Source organism: Ipomoea triloba, chromosome 9 (assembly GCF_003576645.1).
Source record: "Ipomoea triloba cultivar NCNSP0323 chromosome 9, ASM357664v1".
Taxonomy (NCBI): domain Eukaryota; kingdom Viridiplantae; phylum Streptophyta; class Magnoliopsida; order Solanales; family Convolvulaceae; genus Ipomoea; species Ipomoea triloba.
The window spans coordinates 2,948,783-2,973,636 of NC_044924.1; the positions used below are offsets into that span (position 1 = coordinate 2,948,783).

The window sequence follows — 24,854 nt, forward strand, 5'->3', positions numbered from 1 at the left end:
CCCCCCCCCCTCCTCCTCCTCTTCCAGGCACCCGCTAAGGAAAATAAATAAGACTATGAGAGTGAGATTTTGTGTGGCATCCAGTAATAGCTGCTCTGGCACACAAACAGAGGGAGATATGAGACTGTGAGAGAACCAGAGGGTAGATATTATAGAAACTTTCTGGAGCCAATGGCTAGCATTCTATCATTAGCGTATCTAGTGGGGTTGTGGAGAAGTAACAGGGCACCCAAAATATTATTATTATTATTATTTTGGTGCCCCTATTAATTAAAATGATCAGCTTGTCTTGTTATCTGGCAGGGTGTTCCATTGTTGTATGTTCCCTTGGAGGTCATAATGTCAAAATATTACGGTGAAAGTGAACGTTTGTTGGGAAAGGTGTTTTCTCTGGCAAATGATCTCCCAAATGGTGCAATTGTATTCCTAGATGAGGTAATTTTTTCAAAATAAAATTGTAACTTGCAACATGCAGAACAAATTTTGAACAATTATTCTGTTGTTCAAGGCTTCAATATTAATCATTCTTGTGATTAGCATTTTAATTTCCTGGTATGATTTTTCATTTCCTTTGTTTAAAATGAAGGTCGATTCCTTTGCTACTGCTCGTGATGGTGAAACTCATGAGGCAACACGTCGAATTCTATCAGTGTTATTACGACAGGTGCTATTATAAATTCCATCATATACGAACTTTTGTAGAAAGACCATTTACTGTAGGCTTAATGCCTTCACCTTAATCGTGATTCGTTTGTTGTATTGTGGATGCTTAGTGGTGTTTCCTTTGTATCTTATTTACTAAGGTTTACTTGATGTGCAGATTGATGGGTTTGAGCAGGAGAAGAAAGTTGTGGTTGTTGCTGCAACGAATAGGAAACAAGATCTTGATCCTGCTCTGATTAGGTATCTTGGTAAACATAATCATTTATATCATAGACCGTACAAGTGTACAACTCTTCCTAATTACAGGTTCTCTTTGTTTGATCCAGTCGATTTGATGCCATGATTGTCTTCCCCCTACCTGATCAGCAGACTCGTAAGGAAATAGGAGCACAGTATGCAAAGCACTTGACAGAATCAGAATTATCTGAATTTGCAAAAGCCACTGAAGGGTAAGAAAATACATGTTGCACACTCAAACGTAGGAATAAGTGAATAACCTGAGGAACAAATATGCCCTCAAATGAAGTGTACAAGGGCAGGGTTAATATAGCATATTTGTTTCTTGCTATCGTTTATCTTTGTTCTGGAATATAGTAATGCATACACAATTTCTTCTTGTTTGTTATGCTGACAATACTTTGTTTAAACACCAGATTTTCTGGGAGGGATATCAGGGATGTATGCCAGCAAGCGGAGAGGCACTGGGCATCAAAGGTATCTATCATTTGGCTGTTCATTGTCATCATCTATAATAATTGCAAATTTCATCAACTCATTCCATATATGAATACGATACTCAACTACCGAAATTCCATTGCATTGCTTGTCAGATCATTAGAGGTCAAACTCAAAGAGACGAGCACTGTCCACTTCCGCCCCTTGAAGAATACACTGAGAGCGCCATGACCCGGCAAAGAGCTTTACTTGATTTAGCACAGCAGAATCGACTCAATCGAGAATCAGTCCTTGGGAGGAAGCCTCAGTTAGATTGTGTATAACTTTTATTTATAGTTTTTTTTTTTTTTTGAAAGCAACTTTTATTTATGGTTATGTATATGTAAAATTCCAGACTAGGGCGCACTACCTCAGTGTTCATATTAATTCATAATCCAGATTTCCTACACTAACCACTTACTTTATGCAACTTTCCCATTTAAAGGTTTGCTCTTACTATAACTTGAACTGGTAACGTTATGATTTACTAGACTAATAGTTCTATTAACTTGAGTAGAAACCGGGGTTGCTCAAAATTATTATATTACACATTTATATTTATATATATAAATAAATAAGATTAAATTTTCAAAAAATATTTTTTTAATTACAATTAACTTGCGAAGAAAGAACAATAATATTTAAATTCAATTCCAAACATTATTTTGCAATAATAATGTTTGCGTAATCATAGCTTGTTAAAAAATTTAAACAGATACATAATTTATTTAAAATCTATACTTCCGTGAGTAATAATAATGGCATGTTTGGTTGGATGGAAAATCAATTCCATGGAAAATGGTTTCCAAAAAGGTTAGGAAAATGAAAGATTATGTTGTTTAGTTAGATGAAAAATGATTTCCATGGAATTTGACTTCCCAAAGAATAAGGAAAACAAATTCCTTAGTAGAGTTAGGTATTTTGTTTTCCCAGGGAAGTGGGAAGAAAGTATAAGCTTTAGACTATTTTACCCTCGACCAACTTTATTAATTACACATGTATATATAGCCAAATCATTATTTCTATGGGCATATTGGCCTTTATATTCATAATTCCTTACCATTCAAATCTAACCAAACAATGAAATTCATATTCCCCATAATTATTTTTCCACCAACCAAACAGTGAAATTTGTTTTCCATGAAATTTGAATTCAACTTCCTTCAAATATTTTCCAGCGCCAAACGAGCTGTAAAAGACAAAAAGTAAATAATGTATGAAATTTCAGGTGGGCCCGCAGAGAGGAAAAGAAATACTACGGGGCGGAGCATAAATTTTTTTCAATATATAAAAGGGAAGGATTTTCAAAGTAATCATTTCTCTCTCTCTCCTCTCCCCCTATCTCTCTAGAAGTTGTAGCTTGAGTTACAGAGTAATATGTCTTCGCGCGACAAGAAACCCTCCAAGTCCTCCAGCAGCAGCGGCCGGATCGGCGGCATACGAACTCTCTCCGATTTGAATCGCCCCTCCGGCCACGACTCCGATAGCGACTCCGATGCCCCCCAAGAATACTACACTGGCGGTGAAAAGAGGCAATTCTTCTCCAACCCTAGCCTTTTCTTTTTTCTATTTCATTGCAAATTTTAGCTATTGATCTTGATTGTTACCCTGTGTCTAATTGGTGTAATTGTGGAAATGTGACCGTTTTTGTGTTTCCTCTGTGAAACTGTGTTTAATCGTGCTCTTTACCAGGATTATAGTATCGGTTCTGATAATTTCCTTGTCGCTAAATTTTCTAACTTGGGCTCCGTATGATATTTTCTAAAACGTTTGAGTATGAATAAATTCACTGGAAAAGATGTCATTTCTTTGCGTTCTTGGCTTCTTGCAATTTCTGTAATAACCAATAAGAAAGAATGAGCCATGAAATGCAGTTAAAAATGTGATTAATCATCTGTTTAATATTACCTCATACAAAATTTCCTCATTTACACTACCATATAAATATTTTACCATATCAATTTATGCAACTATAAGGATATCAATTTAAATTTTTTGTTTTTATTGCTATTTGTATTTGTACTAACTTGGATCTTCAAATTATTTTAATTTGCATTGTGTTCTACTAAGAGGGAGTTTTGGGCTTACAGAATACTTTTTCATTTCATCCTTGTGCTACATTCCCACAAACGAAATACACCTCTTGATTTTATTCCAAGATTCCAAGCACTAACTTAATGCTTCCTTTTTGCTGTCTTCTTAAGTGTATAGGCTTAAGGTCTTTGATGCCTGACAAAGACTGCCAGGATGTATGATTGAATTATTTATAAATTAAAAAAATAAAATAAAATATAGAATATCAAGTTCATGTATGAGAGGTTGCTAAAGTTTTTGATTTTTTTTTTTTTTTTGGAACCTATCATATAAGGAGTATCAGCTATATGTTGACAGCTTTGCCTGGGCTCAAAGCATGCTGAGTGATTCGTTTCATTACAAAATATGAGGGAGAAAATACCTAACGTTAGCTAGGTTCATGTCCTACTATTGTTTGCTGATCTTAGTGGCATCTTGTTTCAGTGGAATGCTTGTGCAAGATCCTACAAAGCATAATGATGTGGATGCAATTTTTGATCAAGCTAGGCAGCTAGGTGCCGTGCAAGGTCCTCTGGAAAACCTCCGACCTTCTTCTAGCTCAACAAGCTTCACTGGAGTTGGAAGGACACTGACAGGGGATACAGTTCCACCTACTGCCCCACAACCACCTGAGTCTGTTGTGCACAATATTGTGTTTTGGAGAAATGGTTTCACTATTAATGATGGTCCTTTGAGGAGATTGGATGATCCTGAAAATGCTCCTTTTCTGGAGGTAACAGTGTTAAGCAATAAAAGTAACAGTTCAGCCTACTGAACAACAAAACCTAAACTTCTCTGTTAGTCTGGCTAGAGTGTTATACACTAATTTTGCATTGGGATTAAGATTACCAAGTGTCAATTTCTGTTTCACATATGAGCAATTTTTACTTGTAGTTTTTGCATTTATTATTTGATTGCGTTATTTTTTCTCCAACTCTGGATTTACCTTTATGGTATAATAACAAGCTCAATACTTTAATTCTGTGACATGCACTTGAATTTCAAGTCCTATTTTGCATTTCAATGCCACATTGATAAACTAAGAGTTTAATTCATTAAGTCATTGATAGTAACACTGTTGTCGTGGATGAGTTTTGCATAACATACTGATGACTTCATTTGCAGAGCATTAAAAAATCTGAGTGTCCTAAAGAGCTGGAGCCTGCAGATAGGAGGACCTCCGTTCATGTCAATCTCATAAGGAGGGATGAGAATTGTCCAGTGAGTAACTCAGTGAAAACTATCCGTTTCTTCTTTTTAAAGTTCTGTCAACATCTTATTCATTTTTGAATTAGGAAAGGCCTGTGGGGATTAGCATTCATTCTTTTTTTTGTCATTGTATTCTGGTGAGAAAAATGCATTTAGCACTGGAGTAGCATAGTTATTTCTCGTTAATTTGCATGCATGCAAGTAAATCCTTTTTGTTTGCTCTTGCAAACTTTGCCACACACCTTCCACCACCACCCCCAACACAGGAAAATTTATTTTAAGGAAAAAAAAAAAAGACGATAATCTGTCATCTTCCAACATTTACCTGATTCTTTTTCTGCCTTTTGGGGTTGGTGGTTCAGAAAAAAAAACATTATCATGACATTTGCTCTTTTCATCTACTTCCAGGAACCAGAGACACGCAATGTTCCATTTCAGGGTGTTGGAAGAACTCTCGGTGGCAGCTCAAACCCAGCAACTTCTGAGCCAACTGCACCCACTCCCCTCAACACTGCTCCATCACCTTCAATGGGCATAGTAGTTGACAAATCATTGCCGTCAACTTCAGTTCAGCTTAGGTTGGCTGATGGGACTCGCATGGTGGCACACTTCAATAACCACCATACTGTCGGTGACATCCGCTCTTTCATCAATGCATCTAGGCCTGGTGGCAGCGGGGCTTACGAATTGCAAACAGGCTTCCCTCCCAAAGTCCTAAGTGACAACTCCCAAACCATCGAGCAGGCTGGACTGGCAAATTCTGTCATCATTCAGAAGTAATTATCATCATCATCCATGGAAAGCCGAGGCACTTGTTTCATTTTTTGCAATTGGTGCGCTCAACTGATCTATTACTCGCGTATATTTCTACTTCTGCTTACATTATTTACAACTAAGCGTAAAAACTACCCTTGACAGCTGTGAAGATTTTCAGTTTGTTTGTAAAGCACGAAACCCGTAAGTCTGGATCTATGTTGGATTAGTTTTACTTGAAATTTTTTTAGACTTGCCAAACTGTATGTAAAAAATAAACCACTTTGGAACAGATTAAAGAAAAGCAATAGCTTTCTGTTCTACTCGTGATTACTTAAGGGCCAGTCTACAACTATGATGGGCCTAAACATAGTACGGACAAATGGATCCATTAACAAAATGGATGGAGGTAAGAAAAAAAAGGGTCATTTCAGGTACAGGTGTGTATGACAAGAAATTCAATGCAAGTATGAGTGGTTTGTGTGATTAGTGTTCCATTATCTTTTTGATTTTGAGATGACTACTTTGTTGTGGTTTTCCACTTTGGTATATGGAATAAAATCAGAAACAATCTGCCATCGTTATCATCAACACACTCCAGCAACTTGTGCCTCCTCAGTGGCATCTATTCTGTGACTTCCTTCAATTGTGCTTATCCCATTACTCCCTCACTTCTTTTGGTTCAGTCAATACATTTGGATTCTTCCTCTATCTTGCCCAATCAAATTTTTTACTACTCCCTCCCTTATCTAAGCTATATTTCTTTATACTTGTGTACCGGTCTGTCAAATTTGATCGATCAGATACTGCACTTGACCTTCTAACTCTCCGTTCGTTCAACCAAATAGCTATATTTCTTTATATTTATGTACCAGTTTGCTAAATTTGATCGATCAGATACTGCACTTGACCTTCTAATCCTAGGTTCAACGAAATAAGTGAGGGTAGTTTTTGATAAGTTAAAAAGTTGGGGGGAGCCATGCATGCTCTCCTCCATATAAGATGAGAGGAAACAGTGGAGATCCATTGATAGTGGCATGCATAGAGGAGCGATTAGACTAGAAAAGAAAAGCAAAGTAGTTTGTCGGCCAAAAGAGAGGTTTAGTGTGGCAGTCGTAAAGATTTCTATAATCTTTAGGGTTGGGTCGTCGACAAAGCTAAGCGAATTGAAGGGTCGATTTAATTGGCTTCATCCAACCACGAATTGAAATTAAAGAAGAATAATATATATATAGTCTGTCTAATCTCTCTAATATAAATATAATGGACTAGTATATATTTTGGAGTCTTGTCATATATATTAGCAGTACCCAGCAGTACAAGCTGGGATTGATACATCATAACCCCATTTTTTTTTTCCTTTCTTTTTATTGCAAAAAAACTTTCACCTCAATCCACCAATCTCATCACTTTCTTTTCTTTCCATTTTCTCCATTCCAAACTGCTGTCGTGTCGTCCAACCATATGGTAAACAAACAACCTTATTGTGAGTTTTCACTTTGTCTCTTGGCTAGGCCGGTGGTCTACCTGCTAGCTCATATATATATGCTTCTTAGATTCTTGGATACATATTATTTTCATATATGCTTGCCTGGTTTGATCAGAGAATATATATGAATGCAAGAATGGAATTGAATTCCCTCTCTCTCTCTCTCTCTCTCCCGAAACCCCATGAATTATTATTATTACTTTTCACTTTTCACCATTGGAGTACGTAATTGTCATCCCTAAATGCCCACTGATATGATGAAACTAAAGAGAGAGAGAGAGATATGCGACGATAAATTGCAGTCGCCATTTCTTTAGTGACCCAACACGTCGTCTTATGCGCACTTCACATCGGACAACTCGAATTTACAGTACTCGCATGAGCTGGTGATGATTCAAACAATATTATGCTATTTTTTTAAAAAAAAAGTGTTATAATTATTTGTATTCATTATCTGTTTAATTTAGGAATAAGTCGAGCTTCAATTGGATATACTTAAAATAAAATTGGTAACAATTGGTGGATTTGTGTGATCACTAAAATTGGTAGTAAAAAATACGCGAAAATTTTAGTTGATGACAAATTTTTAAAATATTACCATAGTAAAAATTAATGCAATCTTGGATACACTTAGCTTGACAATATGTTTGTTTCTATATTGAGAGTGGCACTGTATTGGTCATTGAGAAGATATTTGTGGATGAAAATGAGAGAAACTCTCACTTGTACACTCTTAGAGCTATTATATTCGAGAGTTGGTGGATAATATCTAGCACACGCACAACAATACTAACTTTGTTATATATTGAATGGTAATACATGTATGTGAGGGACAACTCAGACTTTGAGTTTTAGATTCTCATCTAAATGGTTCGAGGCCTATTCTTGATGGTAACATCGTAGTGGCCTGGTTGCAATTTTTGTGATTCCTCTTGTTGTTATTTTTTCCATCATATGAACAAATAAGCATGTGTATATATGTCTGTGTGTTTTCGTTTGTCCATTGAATATTTTATTTTTTAGATAAAATATGAAACTTATAATAGAAGATGAATATGTTCTATTGACTGAAGTGAAATAAAGAATAAAAATTCAAAGAAGCCAGAATTTTAATTTTCCAAAATAAGAAATGATGTATGAAGTGTTATTGACCTAAACCTTAGGGGTCCAAATGAAACTATCCCTTCAAATTATCACAAAATGGGTTTTGTATATTCAAAAGCATTACCTTTAATTATGACTTGCAATATTTTTTTACATTGACCTTACTTTCACTTGCAAATAAATAAATAAATAAAACTAATTATTTTAATTACTTTGTGACTGATTGATGCTCGTGTATGTAATGACATGATTAAGAATTGATTAGTGGTTAAACTTTGTATCTTATCATTGAAAAGACAATAATGTATTAATATGAAAGGTAGCTAGCAAAGCTTGCTAGGTCCTCTTAAAAAAAGTGGTTTTGCTTTCTTATTAACTTTCATCATCATTAAACTAGGTTAAGCTGTAAAAAGTTGTCCTTCTTACCACTTGGATGAGATCAACTCAGTGTTCTACTATATGTATTTTTAAATTCTACTCCTTCATTTTTACTATGTGATGTAACATATAAAAATGGGATATTTTCATTAGGTGTTACATAAGGAAAAGTGTCAACATGAAGGATTTGTGAGTTGGGAGTCAATGTAGCGTTTTATGATGAACCTGCAACAACTATACAAGGTAAACTTAATTATTGTATAATAGTTCACAAATCAGATAAGTATATCACACAAAGAAGACTTTTGTGTGATAGACTAATAATTGACTGAAAGGATATTAACAAGAATTAAACTTGTGATCTTATGGTACGGAGATTATGCTTTAGTCACTCCACCAGTTTCGATAAAGTTTGTTTTTTTTTTTTTTGTTGTTTTTTTTTTTTTACATAAGATTGATTGACATGCATGTACTGCACTAGTAGGAATGTAGTTATTTTAAGTAAGGTAAACTAGTAATTACTTTGTTCAAAAAGAGGATAGGCAAAGAAAATCTCTCATGTCCACCACACATATCATGAATGGAACTCTCAAGTGCTAATGTCTTTGACTTTTTTATCTACATGCATGGTTGGATTAATGTAAATTTAAAATAAATAAATAGAAAAGCGTTCTTCAAAAATAAAATAAAATAGAAAAGCGTGTAATACTCTTTGTTCCTAAATTACCCAAAAAAAAAAAAACACTTTTTGCCATTTAATATATTCACTGTAACTTTTAAATATTCAATTGTTTATGAAGTGACTTTTTTATTTTTAAATTTTATTAGTATTGAGCTATAAAAGTCAATTCTTAGACAATTGAGTGGCTAAAAGTGGTGATTGATTGTGAGACAAAAAAATGTTAGTTCTCTATAATTAAATGATGAAAATGTAAATTTCATTGAATAAATTAATCTTATTTAATTTAAAAATACATGTTCTCTTTTATTTACATATATCACAGTTATTTGTGAAAAAATTTCTAAACGTAAATTTTCATATATCACAGTTAATAATAATTCAAATCATAATAATAAGATAAAATCCAAAATAACCTTATTCCTTATGTCTTAATTAAATAAGAACAATGCTATCACTTCTGAATTATGCATAAAATAAGTGATCAACATCAACAATAACAAAATCAAAACATGAATAGATATGTATCAACAACCCAATGTGCTAATCAAACATAAATCCATACATGTATGGTAGGATTAACCGTTATACAAGGACTTTATCAGTATGCACATTCTACCAACATGGCCAATGAAGGTTTTGGGTTCCAATCCCTTACATCTCTAATGGAATTAAGTAAGAGATGTGAAGCATTCTTGATTATTCAAGTAAGAGATTACATCTCCAATGAAATTAAGTAAGTCTTTATCCTCATTCTTGTTTTAATTAAAAGTTCATGATCATGAACATTGTTTAGTTGATTGATTTTATTTACATGCAGTTCATTGTTATTTGTGCTTCTACATTCAAGTTATATACGCATAAAGGATATTAATTAACAATGTAAAATGAGATGAAAGGAGTATTAATTTTCTTTGTTTAAATCAGTCAACTACAAACAATTTAGACTGACTTACCTCGTTATAATAATATATAATTTATCTTGTGTATACTATCAAATAATGATCTCTTAGTTATTTTCGTTATCCAATAATTTTTATTTATTAATTTTTTTTAAATAAAGCTTTATACCAAAATTGAGATATGTATGTATAATTGTATATCATCGTGCAGGGCACTGGTGATGGACATGACGTAAAGGCAAATACAAAAGCTTTGCTATCAAAGGGAAAAAGCCCCCTCAGGCCTCCCTATGCACCTATATCTACCCCCTACCTTAGCTTAGCTACCTTCATTATATTTTTTGTTTTTTTTTTTTTTTGAGAAATTTTTTTAGTGACCCAAGTTTAGTAACATGAGTGGTTGAACTTAAATAATAAGGTTTTGTTAGATTAAGATATCAAGTAAAACTCAAAACCTTGTTATCTAGTGGCACTATGAGGTTGTGGGTTCGAATTTTGGTGGAGATGATTTCAATTCAATTAAGTTAAACACACACATATTAAATAATTAAATTATTACCCAAATGCCCAAATGCTTGTATATTTATAAATTTACATAAATGTATATACTAAATCCCTAATTCTCTAGCTAATCGTCATTTTCACAATTGTTCTTTGTTCTCAATTTTTCTTTGCGAGTTTGTGACGTTGTTGTCCGATAGAAGACACAGGTAAATAAGTCAGTTCAGTTTAGACATATTTTAGATTGAGAAATTTGAAATATGTATTGTGACTTGTTTAGATTTTCAAATTTAAATTATTAGTGAAAATAAATAAATAATTATGTTTGCAAGAGAACTAGTTAAGGAATTTTTAAGTTCTTAAACCAAACCACAATCCGAGCTGAAATGACCTATTTCAAACATAACTGAAACCCAACCGAATTAAAATTTGAAATCGAATGGTTTCATTTTTTCAAAACTGAATAAAAATTGAAACAAAACCAAACTCGATCAATTAGTTGATAATTGATTGATTTAGATGATAGTTGATTTGTCTTAGTTATTTTTATGAGCTGATAATATTAGCTCTATTTCTAACAGTCAACTAACAAAATTTTTAACAATTGTGTAAAACTATCAAAGTCGAGAACTAAATTAAGCACAACAAATTATTTAAGACTAAATTGAATAAAATCACTATAATCGATGACTATATTGAGTATTAACTTTTTTTAAAAGATATTTACAATTTTTATAATGTAATATTTGTTCTATATTTTTACAAACATTTCCAACTTCAAGAATCTTAAAATCTTTACCACCAGGATTCAAACTTATGTAATTGGCAAGTGTTTAACTTAAACAACTAAAACCAATCTTAGATTGATAAGACACTATCCAATTACTTGCATGGTATTTTCCTTTCAAATCTCACCTAAAAATAGGGTATGCTTTTTGCCAAATTCATATATAGCCCTACGTATACATATACACATATATCTTTGCTGCACAGACGACTAAATTAAAGAGAGAGAATATTTTTTCTTTTTTAATAAAAGAAAAAGTAGTAGGCAGCTATATATATGTGTGTGTGTGTATGTATGAAGATATGAATGATGGGAATCCACGATTGTCCTTAAATCAGTGAGTCACTGAGTTGAGTAGCGAGTATTGTCCGCTCCGGTGTCTGATCTTCACATTGGCTAAAGCCCTAACTCTAAACCCTAACCATCCATGTATCATTGCTCCGCCTCTGCTTCCACCCTGCACCCACCTTCTCTATTCTGCATTTTCTACTTCTTCTTTATCAAGGCCTTCATTTTAAAGCTATTTTTATCTTTAAAATACTCTTTTACTTTTAAAAGTGGATAATTTATAATTTTTTACTATTTTTTTTTACATTCTTGCAATAATCTCTCACTTTCAAATCCGAGCCCTTTTGATTTGAGCAGATAAGCAATATAGAACCCAAGTGATTTATTCTTTGTAATCCTTTACTGGCTAGAATCACAATACATGATTTACTAGTACAAACTATCGGATAGTAATTTTGAGTTTCTCTTGTTACTTAAAAAATAAGTTTCACTTTCACATCACAATAATAAATTAATATATTTTTAATAAATAAATAATACTAAAATTAAAAAAAAAAACAAATTACAAAATGTTGCCAAATGACGGCACTCATTATTTTTTTCAAACTCATCCTAAAAATTCAAGCTAGACTTTCAGGGTTGAGTACGTCATAACTCAAATTATTTTTAGTCCATTAACCTTGTGCTCAAATGGCATGTAATGACTTTCTCATATTATATATATATTTCATGTACAGCTGTGGATTGTATTTGTAAGAAACAAATGTGTATGCGATTGAGATTCCTCCGTCTGTAACGTATGTATATAGCCTACATAGCTCGCAGCTTCATTTCTACAGAAAAGACACATTTCTTACACCACAACCCTCCTGTCTTCCCTCCGCTCACCTCAACTTATACTCCCCCCTCAAGAAAAAAGAAAGAAAAAAACCTCTAATTAATAACAATGGTACTCCGTATATAGTAATGTAGGCTCATAATAAATATAATCAAAGACTGAAATAGGGTTTGCTTGTAAACAATGTTGCACTGCATCCGAATTGTTGATGTAAAAAGTTACTCCGTATATTTATTGACTTTCTGGATCAATTTGATGAGTCAGTTAGGTATGAATCCGAATTGTTAATGTAAAAAGTTACTCCGTATATCTATTGACTTTCTTGATCGATTTGATGAGTCAATTAGGTATGAGTAACTTGATTTACTTTCTTGTAGTATTTTGTTTTCTAGAGCCACACACTCAGATTCACACAGAACGCATACTAAGATAACGACTACAAGATTCTCTATAAATTAAAAACATTAAAAGTTGTAATATATCTTTATATAAAGTATACATTTTTTGGTTGTACCCAATATGGATCGATAAACAACGCAAACTTTCCCGATAATATAATGTAATTATCTCTAATCCAAAAGAAAGAAAGAAACACAGTGACACGCAGCGGGCAGCAGTAAAAAAGGGAAAGTTGATACTCGTATAGCTTTATGGTGAAAGGTTGTGATGGAAATGGCAGAGGGGGAAACTTGAAATGTGAAGAAATGAGAGGACGAAAATGCAAAATGAGTACAATTAACAGTATGGACTAGCAGTAATGTGACAGTATTAACAGAGGACTAGGGTAGAGAGCTGAGGGGTGAGTGATGAGGGAAAGAAGTCCCTCCCATGGCCATGGCAGGGTCAGGGAGTTACAGACAGATAAAGAGAATAGACATTCGGACTGTCCCACGAAACACCAGCTTTTAAGCTCAATCTTTTACTTTTTTCTATGATCTAAATAATTACATGCCAATACCATTTTATTTTATTTAATCATTTGCAATTCACGCTTGTGGGGTAACCAATATTCAATGCCAACTAGGCACCTAGTAGCACCAGACTGCTACTACTTACCTAGTAGATCACACATTAAAAAAAAAAAAAATCTACTAAAAAATTATGTGGAATGAACTCAATTGAGAGAATACTTACATACACAAAATAAATACATTTTTCTAACAATTATTAGTATCATTATTACAACTATTATTGTGATTATTATATTTAATGCATACCATAAAAAGGACATAATAATAATAATATGAGGATTGAAAATGGTGTGCATTTTAGATGAAGTATGGTTGGGGAGATAATATGCAAGGCCTCACACCAAAATAGAAGGTTCTTTCCTGCTGTCATTATAGCTTCTCATTACAATTTCCAAAGTTTATGATTGAAAAATGCCAAATTTTCCTGCATATGTGTATGTATGTATGTATGAATGATGGTACTATGTTGTGCATGAAAACATAAGATCATGTGGTATATTTGTCCCTTAGGAATAATCAATCACCCCATTCTGTCACATTGTTAGCAGCTACCAATTCAATTTATGCTTGCAGACTCGTATTTGGTATGTTCCACTGTTCTACCCCTAAAAAAGCACTAACAAACATAAATTTATGAATGAAATTTTGAAATGTGTATATATACACATACCCACATAATAATTTAAATCAAAACATATTTCCATAACCTAAAGTTAGGCCAATTGAACCTTATTAATTAGGGCTTTGCAAAATTAAAGGTATGATTTAGGTAAGGCCATACATGACAAACCTAACTGAGAGGGTGTTAGCAATAATCAAACTCGGGTGACTTTCTAATACGAGAATCATGCTCTACCCACTCAGCTAGGTAGCTCATTTCGAGACAATTCATTCTCCTTTTAATAATAAGGTAAGCTTTTAAAGCTCATTCCTTCGACTAACATACTCTTACTTATATATTTTCAAACTGAAGAAATGTATAAGTAAACATATTCTTTATCTTTCTTTCTCCAGTTTTTCATTTCTTTAAAACAAAAATAATAATAATAATAAATAAATTCTCCCGTAAGTAAACCAACAACAGGATTGGTATCAAATTTTTAAAGATTTTTTTGAGTTGGGTTGGGGAGTGATGTGATGAATGTAGTGTTAGGACAGGTTTCCATCGAGGACAATAAAACCAAGGAGAGACCAAAGGCAAATTGATATCATGTTACATATATTGCATCAAAATGGAAAATTTGTTGGGATTATATGTTGAGCCAGAAAGCAGCCACCATATAGATAATGAGTGCACCCCAAAAATTTAACAAAAGAAATGGCAGAAAAGGGTACCCGCAAAGGGAGGGAGTTGTTTATGTAGAAAGAGGAAATAAATGGATTCTAGCTCTGAGGTGGGGGATAAAGGACGAATAGTAATTTTATTATTATTCTTTTTTAATTTTGTTGGGGATAAAAATCAAATATTTATTAAATACATGGAGTACTGGACAAATAGCACTCAGCTTAGCTATTGCTATCAGGTGTTGCGGTCATTTCACCACCAGCCAACATTTATTCTTGTACCCCCCTAATATTTACTGGCTTCATACTTTGTACCCTGCCACTTTAATACTTGGTCTCGAATAGTTTTCAACCTTGTATTAATGGTGAAATCTCCTGCTTCAAGTATCTCTATACCTCTTTTTGATAAAATTATGAATAAATAAATTTTTTGAAACCAAAAGCAATAAACTTGCATTAATAACTCATCAACTCAGCAATACAATCAGGAGGGTTAGACACCCACGAACCAAGGACAGACGAAGAACCAGTTGCCCATGCTAACACGTGAGCCACATGATTCGCTGACCTCTTGACATGACGAACTAAAATGTTCCCAATGTCATTTGCCAAAGAAAGGCATTGCTTAACTATAAAACCAACATACGAACAGTCTAAAGTACGTGAATTAAAAGCAAGACAAAAATTTAAACAATCCACATTATGTTGACTCAACAATCTTTTAGATGAGATGACTAATGTATGGTGCTCACAATAAGTCGCCCTCACAAGATGATGAAAATCCACATTGCAGTTGTCAGAACTCAATTGTTTACATATTTACCCATAATCTACTACATAATAACTTAGTTATCCATATCGGCATTGTTGTATTAAGGGTGTGTTTGATTAACATGTTTAGCTATCAGAAATAAGTTTTAAAGTTGTTGTTATTGTTTGGTTGACATATTTTTAGAACATTACTATGAAATTTAATTACCTCCTTAATTACAAAACTCATTCCCTAATAAATAAAGATTTATTTCATCCCCTTCCACTTTCCCAACTATTAAAAATAATTATCATTCCACTCTACTACCAAACGTGTAAAATATATATATATTTTTTTACCAAAACCTAAGTATTTAATACTTATTTCGGTTCTGATTTTCATGTGCGAACCAAATACACCTTAAGTCATTGTTACTCAATTGAGTATTATTGGTAACAATTGAGTATTATTGACTAAATTAGAATGTAGTATAATGATGTTAAAAAAAAAAAAGAAGAAAGAGTGTTGTATAATGATTGGTTTCTCACAATGTTCATACGTAGTATTTTATTAATTTACAAACATTAGTTTGACACGAATAATACAAAAGTATTTGTTGCTGCACTGGCACCGCCTGCAGAGCTGCCAAATTGTAGCACAAAGTCCGACTGCCTGTCAATATCAAAATTATGTACTTCTTACATGTTACTCTATTGAAATGTTATTACTTTTTTCTTTTTTTTTTTTGTTGGAGAAATTTATTTATTTTTATCTAATTAATTATGGTCCTTAATAATTTGAGTTAATTCAGTTAATAAATACGTAGTATATAAGAAAGTATTAATAATTGTCCTAGATTACACCGATAGCATTAGCTATGACATGTTAAAAATATTTTACATGTCAGGTTAACTATTTATTTATTAAACCACCTATTTTTTTATTTAATTACTTTTTTAGCATTTTTGTGTTTAATATAATGTTTAAAGATATAAATTTAATATATTAATACAGAAATTAACATTAGAAAAATTTTAATTAAAAGTAATGTCAGTCAAACTTCGTTAATTGAACTAGACACATAAAATTGAATGGATGGAGTATTTTTACTACATGTCGTCTCAATTCATACTCCCTATGGGTATTGATAAACTATTAGTTATGCGGGTCTAAGTAAGAATGTTTATATAAAATTTTTGAAAGTGAGAGTAAAAGTTGAGAGTTCATCTATATATGAGCATCTAAGCTAGTTTAACTCCCTGGGTCATTACCGACAACAACAGTTACAATGCGGAGTTTATCAAATGCATACTGTTAGTAATGACTGCGAATTTCATTTGTTACTAAAAAATATTATACATAATTGTATTTAATACTAGCTGCATTGTATCAATTAACATTGTAAATTTGTTGGTTTTAATACACATAACTATACCCAATATTATTGGGATGTGTACAAATCAACTTTGTGCAAAATCCTTGTAATATTATATCAAGAGGGGAATGGTTATTTGTGGACTTATAAGATTTTAATCTCAAAATTTTAATATATAACATTACATTAAAAAAAAATGTGAAGTAAACTTGGGAAAATAGGTAGGGGTATGTAGAAAGAAAAGGCAAAACCTTGATGAGTTGAATTCCTAAGGACACTACGCTGCACTGCACCTCGATTTGATCGCTCCTTCTCCCTCTCTCTACTACGCTCACACCCACTCTCCTTTCTTTCTCTCTTTCTCACTCTATCTGTCTATCTTCTCCCCAAGAACCCCAAAATTAGGATTAGATTTGTTGCAGTAGTAATGGCTTTCATCTCTCTCACCAAAGCGAGAGTTTAGGCAGTAATGGCAGCACTGGTTTCAGTTGCAGTGCAAGAAACCATAATTTAAAAAGAGAAGAGAGTTTTTCATCGGGAAGGTAAAGTTTTTCCCTCCCCCCCTCCCTCTGTCAACCCCGCGTGCACTCTATTTATCTCTCAGACTCAAGATACAGAGAGAGAGAGAGAGAGAGAAAAAAAAAAGAAGAATTTTTTTAATTGAAAAAGAAAGACTAATACTGTGATATATATTGAGGTTTTTGTGTGAGGACTGAGGAGGAAAAAAGAAAAAGAGAAAAAGGGGAAAAGATGAACAGTGAGTAAAACTGGCTTTTTTCTCCCTTTATCTATCCATCTTTTTTCCTTCTCTCTATCTGTGACTGTGAGAGTGAGCCCTTCTTTCATCAACTACAACAAACAAACCTGACTGCATATACTATATGCTGCCATCCGCTGTTTAATTTACAATTTCTTTTTAATTTTCTTCTTAGCTTCTTTTTGTAAAGCCTGAAATCAGTAAGCTTAAAACTCGGGAGATCACTGCCTCAAAAGATTAGGTCATAGCTTTTCATCACTTCTTCCTCTCTACTATACACACACTGTTCTAGAGAGAGAAAGAGAGGAAAAAAATGGAGAGTGGTGGCGGTTCTATTGCTTCTTTGTGCCCCATGATGATGATGATGCCTTCTAGCACCGACCAAGACAACAACAACAACAATAGCAATCAGAATAACGAGGGTTCCGCAGGTTATTTCGTGGATAACAACAACAATGGCGGCGGGGGCGGTGGGGGTGAGGAGGGGAAATGTTCTTCTTCTTCTTCTTCTTCTTCTGTGAAGGCCAAAATCATGGCGCATCCTCACTACCACCGCCTCTTATCCGCCTATCTCAACTGCCAGAAGGTGAGACACTGAGACGGATATCCTTAAACAAACAAAATAACGAAAAAGAACAGAGAGGGTTTCTAAAATCCTAATTAATTTGTTTCCTTAATTTAGACCTAAACGGTCGCTCTCTCTAGAAAAAAGAGCATATGTTTTTCCCTTTTAGAAGTTTTGCTGAAAGGGACACTGCTTCTGCAACTAATAATGAGATCAAACCTACTTATTATAACGTATACATACCCTATAACACATATACATACAGATAGGAGCTCCGCCGGAGGTGGTGGCGAGATTGGAGGAGGCTTGCGCCTCCATGGCCGCCATGGGCCGTGCCGGCGGCACTTGTCTCGGTGAAGATCCGGCGCTTGACCAGTTCATGGAGGCTTACTGTGAAATGCTGACAAAATATGAACAAGAACTCTCCAAACCCTTCAAGGAAGCCATGCTTTTCCTGTCCAGGATTGAATCCCAGTTCAAGGCTCTAACCCTTCCTTGTTCCTCTGAATCTGCAGGTGAACTATATCTTTCAGTTCTTCTGAATTAATCCCTCTAGGTTTTAATTACCGGATCTGAAAACTCGGGAACCAACTGAGCTGTCTGTGCGGGCTATTTATGATTTATCTTGTTTAGGCTTCTGCATGTTGCATGTTTCCAAGAACACGAGGGTTTAATATTTAAATCACCATAATGTCAGCTCTATTCCATATGCAATAATCTTCCCTCTTACTTAATCTTTATACTTCTTTTTATTTTTTAATTAAACAACTTTTTCATCACTATTTCCTTCCCTTATTGTTTAATAATTTTCCCCTCTTAACTGTAGTATTAACCATGTATTTTTTCATGCCAGCATCTTATTGTTTAGCCTCATAATAAGCTTATGTTACAAGTAAGAGGTATCGGGTTGAATCTTGGGTTATTAAATTTATTGTTTGTACTAGTGCATAGTCTATCTGATCTTCAACCTGTTATGTAAATAATCAGTATATAACAACTATTCCAAATAGAAAAGCTTATATTTTTTGCGGCTTTGACTATATATAGTGGCTAAAATTGGTTTTTTGGTACTGATTTTAAAACAACTTTGGCAAATCTCTCTAGTTCTGATCGAGTTTCAAACACTTGTAGGGAGTCTTAACCTGATAACAAGATTAGTCTTCAAACCTTGACTTTTTGCATGAAGGATGTGGAAGTGTAGTAACAGTAACCCTAATTTTTTGAATAATATATGGTCTGCAAATGTGTGATGAATGTTAGAATTGTATGGGATCTATTTCGACAATAGTATGATATGACCTTAATTGGTACTCCATGTGAAGTTCATGTCATAAACTATATTGAAGTCATTGTTATAGTAGGTGTCTCAGTTAGGGTCTATTTCCGGTGATTTCGGTACACAAAAGCTTCAATCTTTTATGAATTAGGCATCTGTTCATAGCATTATTTTATATATCTAAGCTATTCTTTATTAAGCATTTCTTTGTTCTCTCTCTCTTGCCTATACCTACTAGGGGCCTTATTGTGTTAGATCAGCAGCAAACTCTGTGTAGTGTGTGTTATGTAAAAGAAACTGCTGGTTTTGTAGGATGCCGTGTTAAATGGCAATTGAGTATGATAATAAAAGAAAACATCGGCCTGCTTTTATTTGTTGCATTTTAGTTAAAACTTTGTTGGAAGTTGGAACTATGTTTGAAGTGCTATAGGCTTAGGTATCAGAATTACCTTGACAAACTGTGTGCCTTCCATTCTGACATTGCTTTTCGCATTCATTGTGACCTGTCAGTTGGCCAACATCTCAGTGTTCATACATACATACATATATACACATGCAGAAAGTATTAAATAAAATAAGCAAAAGTGAAATGTGATTTATTCTTTTAATGATGTTAACTCTCTATGCACTTAAAAACACCAACAAATATCATATATGCATACTGTCAATTAAAAGTTGCAAGAGGTCAAATGATCCCGGTATCCCACCCAATATACAGATTTGCAACTGTTTGAAATGGTATCCCTAATTCCCTATGATGTCTAGTTCTTTCTCATTCGAGAGTGTACTGGTTTCTCATGTCAAATCCATTTAATGTTTGGGATTCTTTTTTTTTTTTTTTTTTTGGTTAATTTCATTAGGTATATATTTGTATATTCATGAATTTTCCAGCTTTTTTTATGCGTTTGTCTGAAGGTAGTTTTCCGGTGAATGGCTGATGGGTGAAACTATGCTAGTTAAGCCACTGGTTCTTGTCAACCAATTAATTGGCATATTTGTGTATATTGATAGAACATTTGATATTTCTTTGATTGGTTAAGTATGCCCATGGCCCCAGAAACAAGCTCTTAATAACTTGAATATGATCTCTCTTGAGAATTTTGAGAGCCCTATAATGGCGTGAGCTTAGTCATTGTATATTCTTTTGCAATTGCAATAATACTAGATATGGAAAGGTATAGTACCTCGTTGAATTACTGGCAAAAGAGTGCCATTCAACATACTGTGAAGCAATTTATACGTACGCGACTTGGGTGTTTGGGCTAGTATGTTGTGTTTGACTGAACTGATCGAACTTCCTTGTAAAATAAATGTTTATGGTTATGGGAAGTTTACTTTATTAGGAACTTGTCATGCTAATATTGTGAAAACAACCAGTTTGTCCCCAATCGGCTTTGGCTGCGGTAAGTTTGATCTGATCAGTGCTTTTCCTTGGATGCTGCGCTAATATTATTTACTCGTGGGTTGTTGGCAGGTGCTGATGCGATGGACAGAAATGTTTCGTCTGAAGAGGAGGTTGATGTGACGACGGGTTTCATAGACCCTCAGGTAGAAGACCGGGAACTGAAAGGTCAACTTCTGCGCAAATACAGCGGATACCTGGGAAGCCTCAAGCAAGAGTTCATGAAGAAGAGAAAGAAGGGGAAGCTCCCCAAGGAAGCCAGACAACAATTGCTCGATTGGTGGACCAGACATTACAAATGGCCATATCCCTCGGTATTTATATATGTTCTACTATGCCCTCTTCTATTACACATTATCAGAAAGTTCTCAATCATCGAACTAAAAATCCGTGAATATTCAATCTGGAAATAGCCCTAGTTAAATGAATTGTGTGCTTGTATTTTCGGGCACGTTTGTTAAATACAGGAATCCCAGAAGCTGGCACTGGCTGAATCAACGGGACTAGACCAGAAGCAAATCAATAACTGGTTTATCAACCAGAGGAAGCGCCACTGGAAGCCCTCGGAAGACATGCAGTTCGTGGTTATGGACACCGCTCATCCCCATTACTACATGGACAATGTGCTCGGCAATCCTTTCTCGATGGATATCACACCAACTCTCCTTTGATCCCGAAGAGGAATGCTCGAGGAGCTGAGGTTGCTGCGCGTGCTGTTTGGGTTTGTGATATGAAATTACTCCGAAATATATATATTATATTATATGTAAGTAGGGTTGCATGCTTCCTATATCTATCTGTATCTGTCAGCCATTGCATACTACCTGGTATGCTTGTATTGTGCATTGCTATGAACCTAAACATTTGACTCGGTTCTATATTCAACTAGATGGTATAATAATTATAGTTGCTGGGGTATATTTTATACCAGTTTGGTATTTTGGATGTCAGACTTTGATCCATATTCTGTCTATATAATACATAAATATATATTGCGTAAATTAATTTACTATTTCCTTGAGATATATCTTTGTTCACTTGCAGTTGGTTGAAGTTTTTCACTTTAATATTTAAAGAACCAGACACAAATCATATGTTTGTTTTGTACTGACCATTGCAATGTTTTAATTTTTGGTTAGACCAGAATGTCACTATTTAGGGTGTGTACGGGATAAGTTTTGCCTTGTGACCTAAGTCAGCAAAAAAGTATAAAGAGATAAATCAGTCTAAGTTTTTATAGTTGATTTGTTCCAAATTAAAATGTTGGGATTTAAACTTGTGATCTTGTTGTTGAAGTCTATATTTTTAATTATTTTAGTTGGGGTTATTTTGTATGGGCACGAGTAAAATCAATTTGTTTTAGTATTAAACAGTTAGTATTCAATAACCAAAGAAAAAATTAGCCCTTTTTCCTAGCTTTTTCAATTGGTGTAAGTATTAAACAGTTAGTATTCAATAACCAAAGAAAAAATTAGCCCTTTTTCCTAGCTTTTTCAATTGGTGTATATATGGTAGATTTTAATGTAATAGTTCACAGATTATATAAGAAGGGTAGATCTCACATTAAGAAGACAAGTGTGATGATCTCAATCTAATATAAGAAGGCAAAAACTTGTGTGAGATCGTCTCACCATGAGGCGGGTCGGGTCGGGTCGAGTCAAGATGCAAATGTAACACTTATATGCACAAATGTCATACTTATATGATCAAACGTAATACTAATCAGGAATAAAATTTTTGTTACTTATTAGGGTAAATGTAATACTTTTAAAGGAAATACAATACTTTTACATTTCGATTTAAAAGTAATACATTTTTCCTTAAAAGTATTATATTTGCCCTTATAAGTGAGAGGTACTTGTCAACATTACTTATTATGAAAAATGTTTTACTTTTTCTCTTATAAGTAACAAAAATTATATTTTTGATTAGTGTTATATTTGAGCATATAAGTGTGAGATTTGTACATATAAGTATGACATTTGCATGGTGCTTTGACCCGACCCGACCTGTCTCACGAATAAGGATCCGTGAGACGGTCTCACACAAGTGTGACCCATATAAAAATTATGTTTTATTCATTTGGTCACTCTTTTTTAGTTGATGTTTATCTTATTAGGTTGCATATATTCGGTCACTTCTTTTAGGGATATGCTTATTTTCCTGGATTGCATATCTTTTGTTTATATGGATTATTCACCATAAATTGATATGAAAATGCTAAATAAGAGTAAATAGTGCTCAATCTAATTGTGTTATTGTTCCGTCACGTGCGGTTTAGTCTAGGTTAGTGTAATGATTCATTTTGATTAAGAAAAATGATTCACATTCTTATCATCATCACTTCTTAATTAAAAAAAAAAAAACAGAAGAAATTTATTATCATAAATTGCTAGTTGAATCTATATATTTAAAATGACACATTAGATGATGATTAATAAAGATTTATAATTGTAAAAGTAAACTCTGCTTTTATGTAATAAGTTGTAAGAATAAAGCATAAGAATTATGTTTAACTCACTCATTATCTTTGAGTGACAAGAGAAACCATAACTATTACTTGAAGGTGTACATTGAATAAATATCTTATAATAGTTCATAAATTAATGAGAGGGGAATGTAAATATCACTAGGAAGTAGGAAGACCTTGTCCAAAGAAAGGTAAACAACACTATGACAAAAATCAAACTCAAGACTTTCTACTATGAAAATTATGCTTCATCAACTCAATTATCTTTTTGGAGCTCTTTAATAATTTTTTTGACTAACGAGAAAAACTCGTAGTTATTATATGATGGTTTGCAAGTAAATTTTGCCTTGTGATTTTAGTCAACTGGCCTACTCAAATAAAAAAGGTTACCATATTAAAGTTTGACAAATAGTCAAAATCTTGTGGTCTAGTGGCACCCGGTTGTACTTCCATATGAAAGAGGGTGAGTTCTAACTTCAGTGGAGGTGATATTGATTCTTTGTGCTTTAGTAGGTTGAGAAATTAGTTATGAGTAGATGTGACAATGTATACGAGGCTAGTGTGTATCATGCATGCGTGAGCTTGGTGGAGCAATATAATTTGTGGTTCATTTTTATGGGCTTATCGTGAAATTGTTGTGGCCCCATTCTACACCTCTTGCTATTTACCCATTTGTAATTATGGCTGTAACATTATTTGGGCCAATACAAATAACTTCATTTGTTAAAGTGTTGATGTAACAAATTCTTTAATTTATTTGTTTAAATTAAAGAAAGGACATTTATAATATATGGATATATATACTTTTTAAGTCCCTTTTAATGGCGTTTCTAATATAAGAAAATTGAAAGTATTTTTCTTAACATGAGGACATGACATTTATGACATAAATGAGCCTTTTATTATCGTATCAGTGGGATAAAAATTGGCAAAGTTCCTATATTTGAGGATTTATTGACATATATTGAATAAGATTAACTAGTTGATATCAAGTAAAATTTTGATTAAAATATCAATGTCCCTATATAGATATAAGATATATATTTGTTGAGTTTTTTTATTCAAAATGTTAGTGTTAACCACTTGACTTTTTAAATAAATACATGTTTACATAATATAAGAAGACAATATAATTTAATAGCTACTGAAGACTTTCTTAGTATTATATTAAAATAGTTGAATTGATTTGACAATGTCTTTGCGACAAGTAATTTTAATAGAATATTAATGTTGAATCCAATTTTTGCATGTCTGTCTGTATATGCAGTAAAACAACTTATTTTATACTAGTTACAATCAGTTAGGGAATTAGATAAATGTAGGAGTATATGGATGGTACACCCTACTACAGTATTACATGTTGATCCACCACATCGAGTGCTATACAAATATAATGCTCTTGTTGAGTTGCTGCCACATATCTTTGCCATGTGTTTAGGAGGAGTTCATTTTGTTTCTTTCTACTTCTCAAGGCTAGATTTCATAATGGGACAATAAATTTGTCTCAAAATGAGCCTCATTTTAGGTTGAAGCCATTTCTTATAGGTTCTTTGCTCTAGTCTAACACAAATTGGGTAAAAGTAGTAGTAAGGCATATATATAAATGAATAACTGTTATGCGGCAA

The 24,854-nt window shown here is 33.4% G+C and overlaps 3 protein-coding genes across 4 annotated transcripts in view; all 3 read left to right on the top strand.

Annotated features, from left to right (window-relative positions):
- LOC116028725 (fidgetin-like protein 1) overlaps positions 1–1,790 on the top strand; it is a 6,417-nt gene extending 4,627 nt beyond the window's left edge. For both annotated transcript variants that reach the window (XM_031270532.1, XM_031270533.1), the window contains exons 9-14: positions 304–435; positions 587–664; positions 821–903; positions 990–1,112; positions 1,317–1,377; positions 1,494–1,790. In XM_031270532.1, coding sequence (XP_031126392.1) covers positions 304–435; positions 587–664; positions 821–903; positions 990–1,112; positions 1,317–1,377; positions 1,494–1,661 — 645 coding nt within the window. In that variant the 3' untranslated portion in view covers positions 1,662–1,790. The remainder of the gene's footprint in view (positions 1–303; positions 436–586; positions 665–820; positions 904–989; positions 1,113–1,316; positions 1,378–1,493) is intronic.
- Positions 1,791–2,687: 897 nt separating this feature from the next.
- LOC116030745 (plant UBX domain-containing protein 4) lies at positions 2,688–5,898 on the top strand. Its single transcript, XM_031273065.1, has 4 exons — positions 2,688–2,909; positions 3,895–4,183; positions 4,576–4,671; positions 5,068–5,898. The coding sequence occupies exons 1-4, from the start codon at positions 2,755–2,757 to the stop codon at positions 5,437–5,439; spliced, it is 912 nt and encodes a 303-aa protein (XP_031128925.1). The 5' UTR covers positions 2,688–2,754; the 3' UTR covers positions 5,440–5,898.
- An 11,510-nt stretch (positions 5,899–17,408) lies between these two features.
- Positions 17,409–21,709, top strand: LOC116030486 (homeobox protein knotted-1-like LET6). Its single transcript, XM_031272742.1, has 4 exons — positions 17,409–18,102; positions 18,347–18,596; positions 20,832–21,073; positions 21,227–21,709. The coding sequence occupies exons 1-4, from the start codon at positions 17,830–17,832 to the stop codon at positions 21,428–21,430; spliced, it is 969 nt and encodes a 322-aa protein (XP_031128602.1). The 5' UTR covers positions 17,409–17,829; the 3' UTR covers positions 21,431–21,709.
- Positions 21,710–24,854: the final 3,145 nt, after the last annotated feature.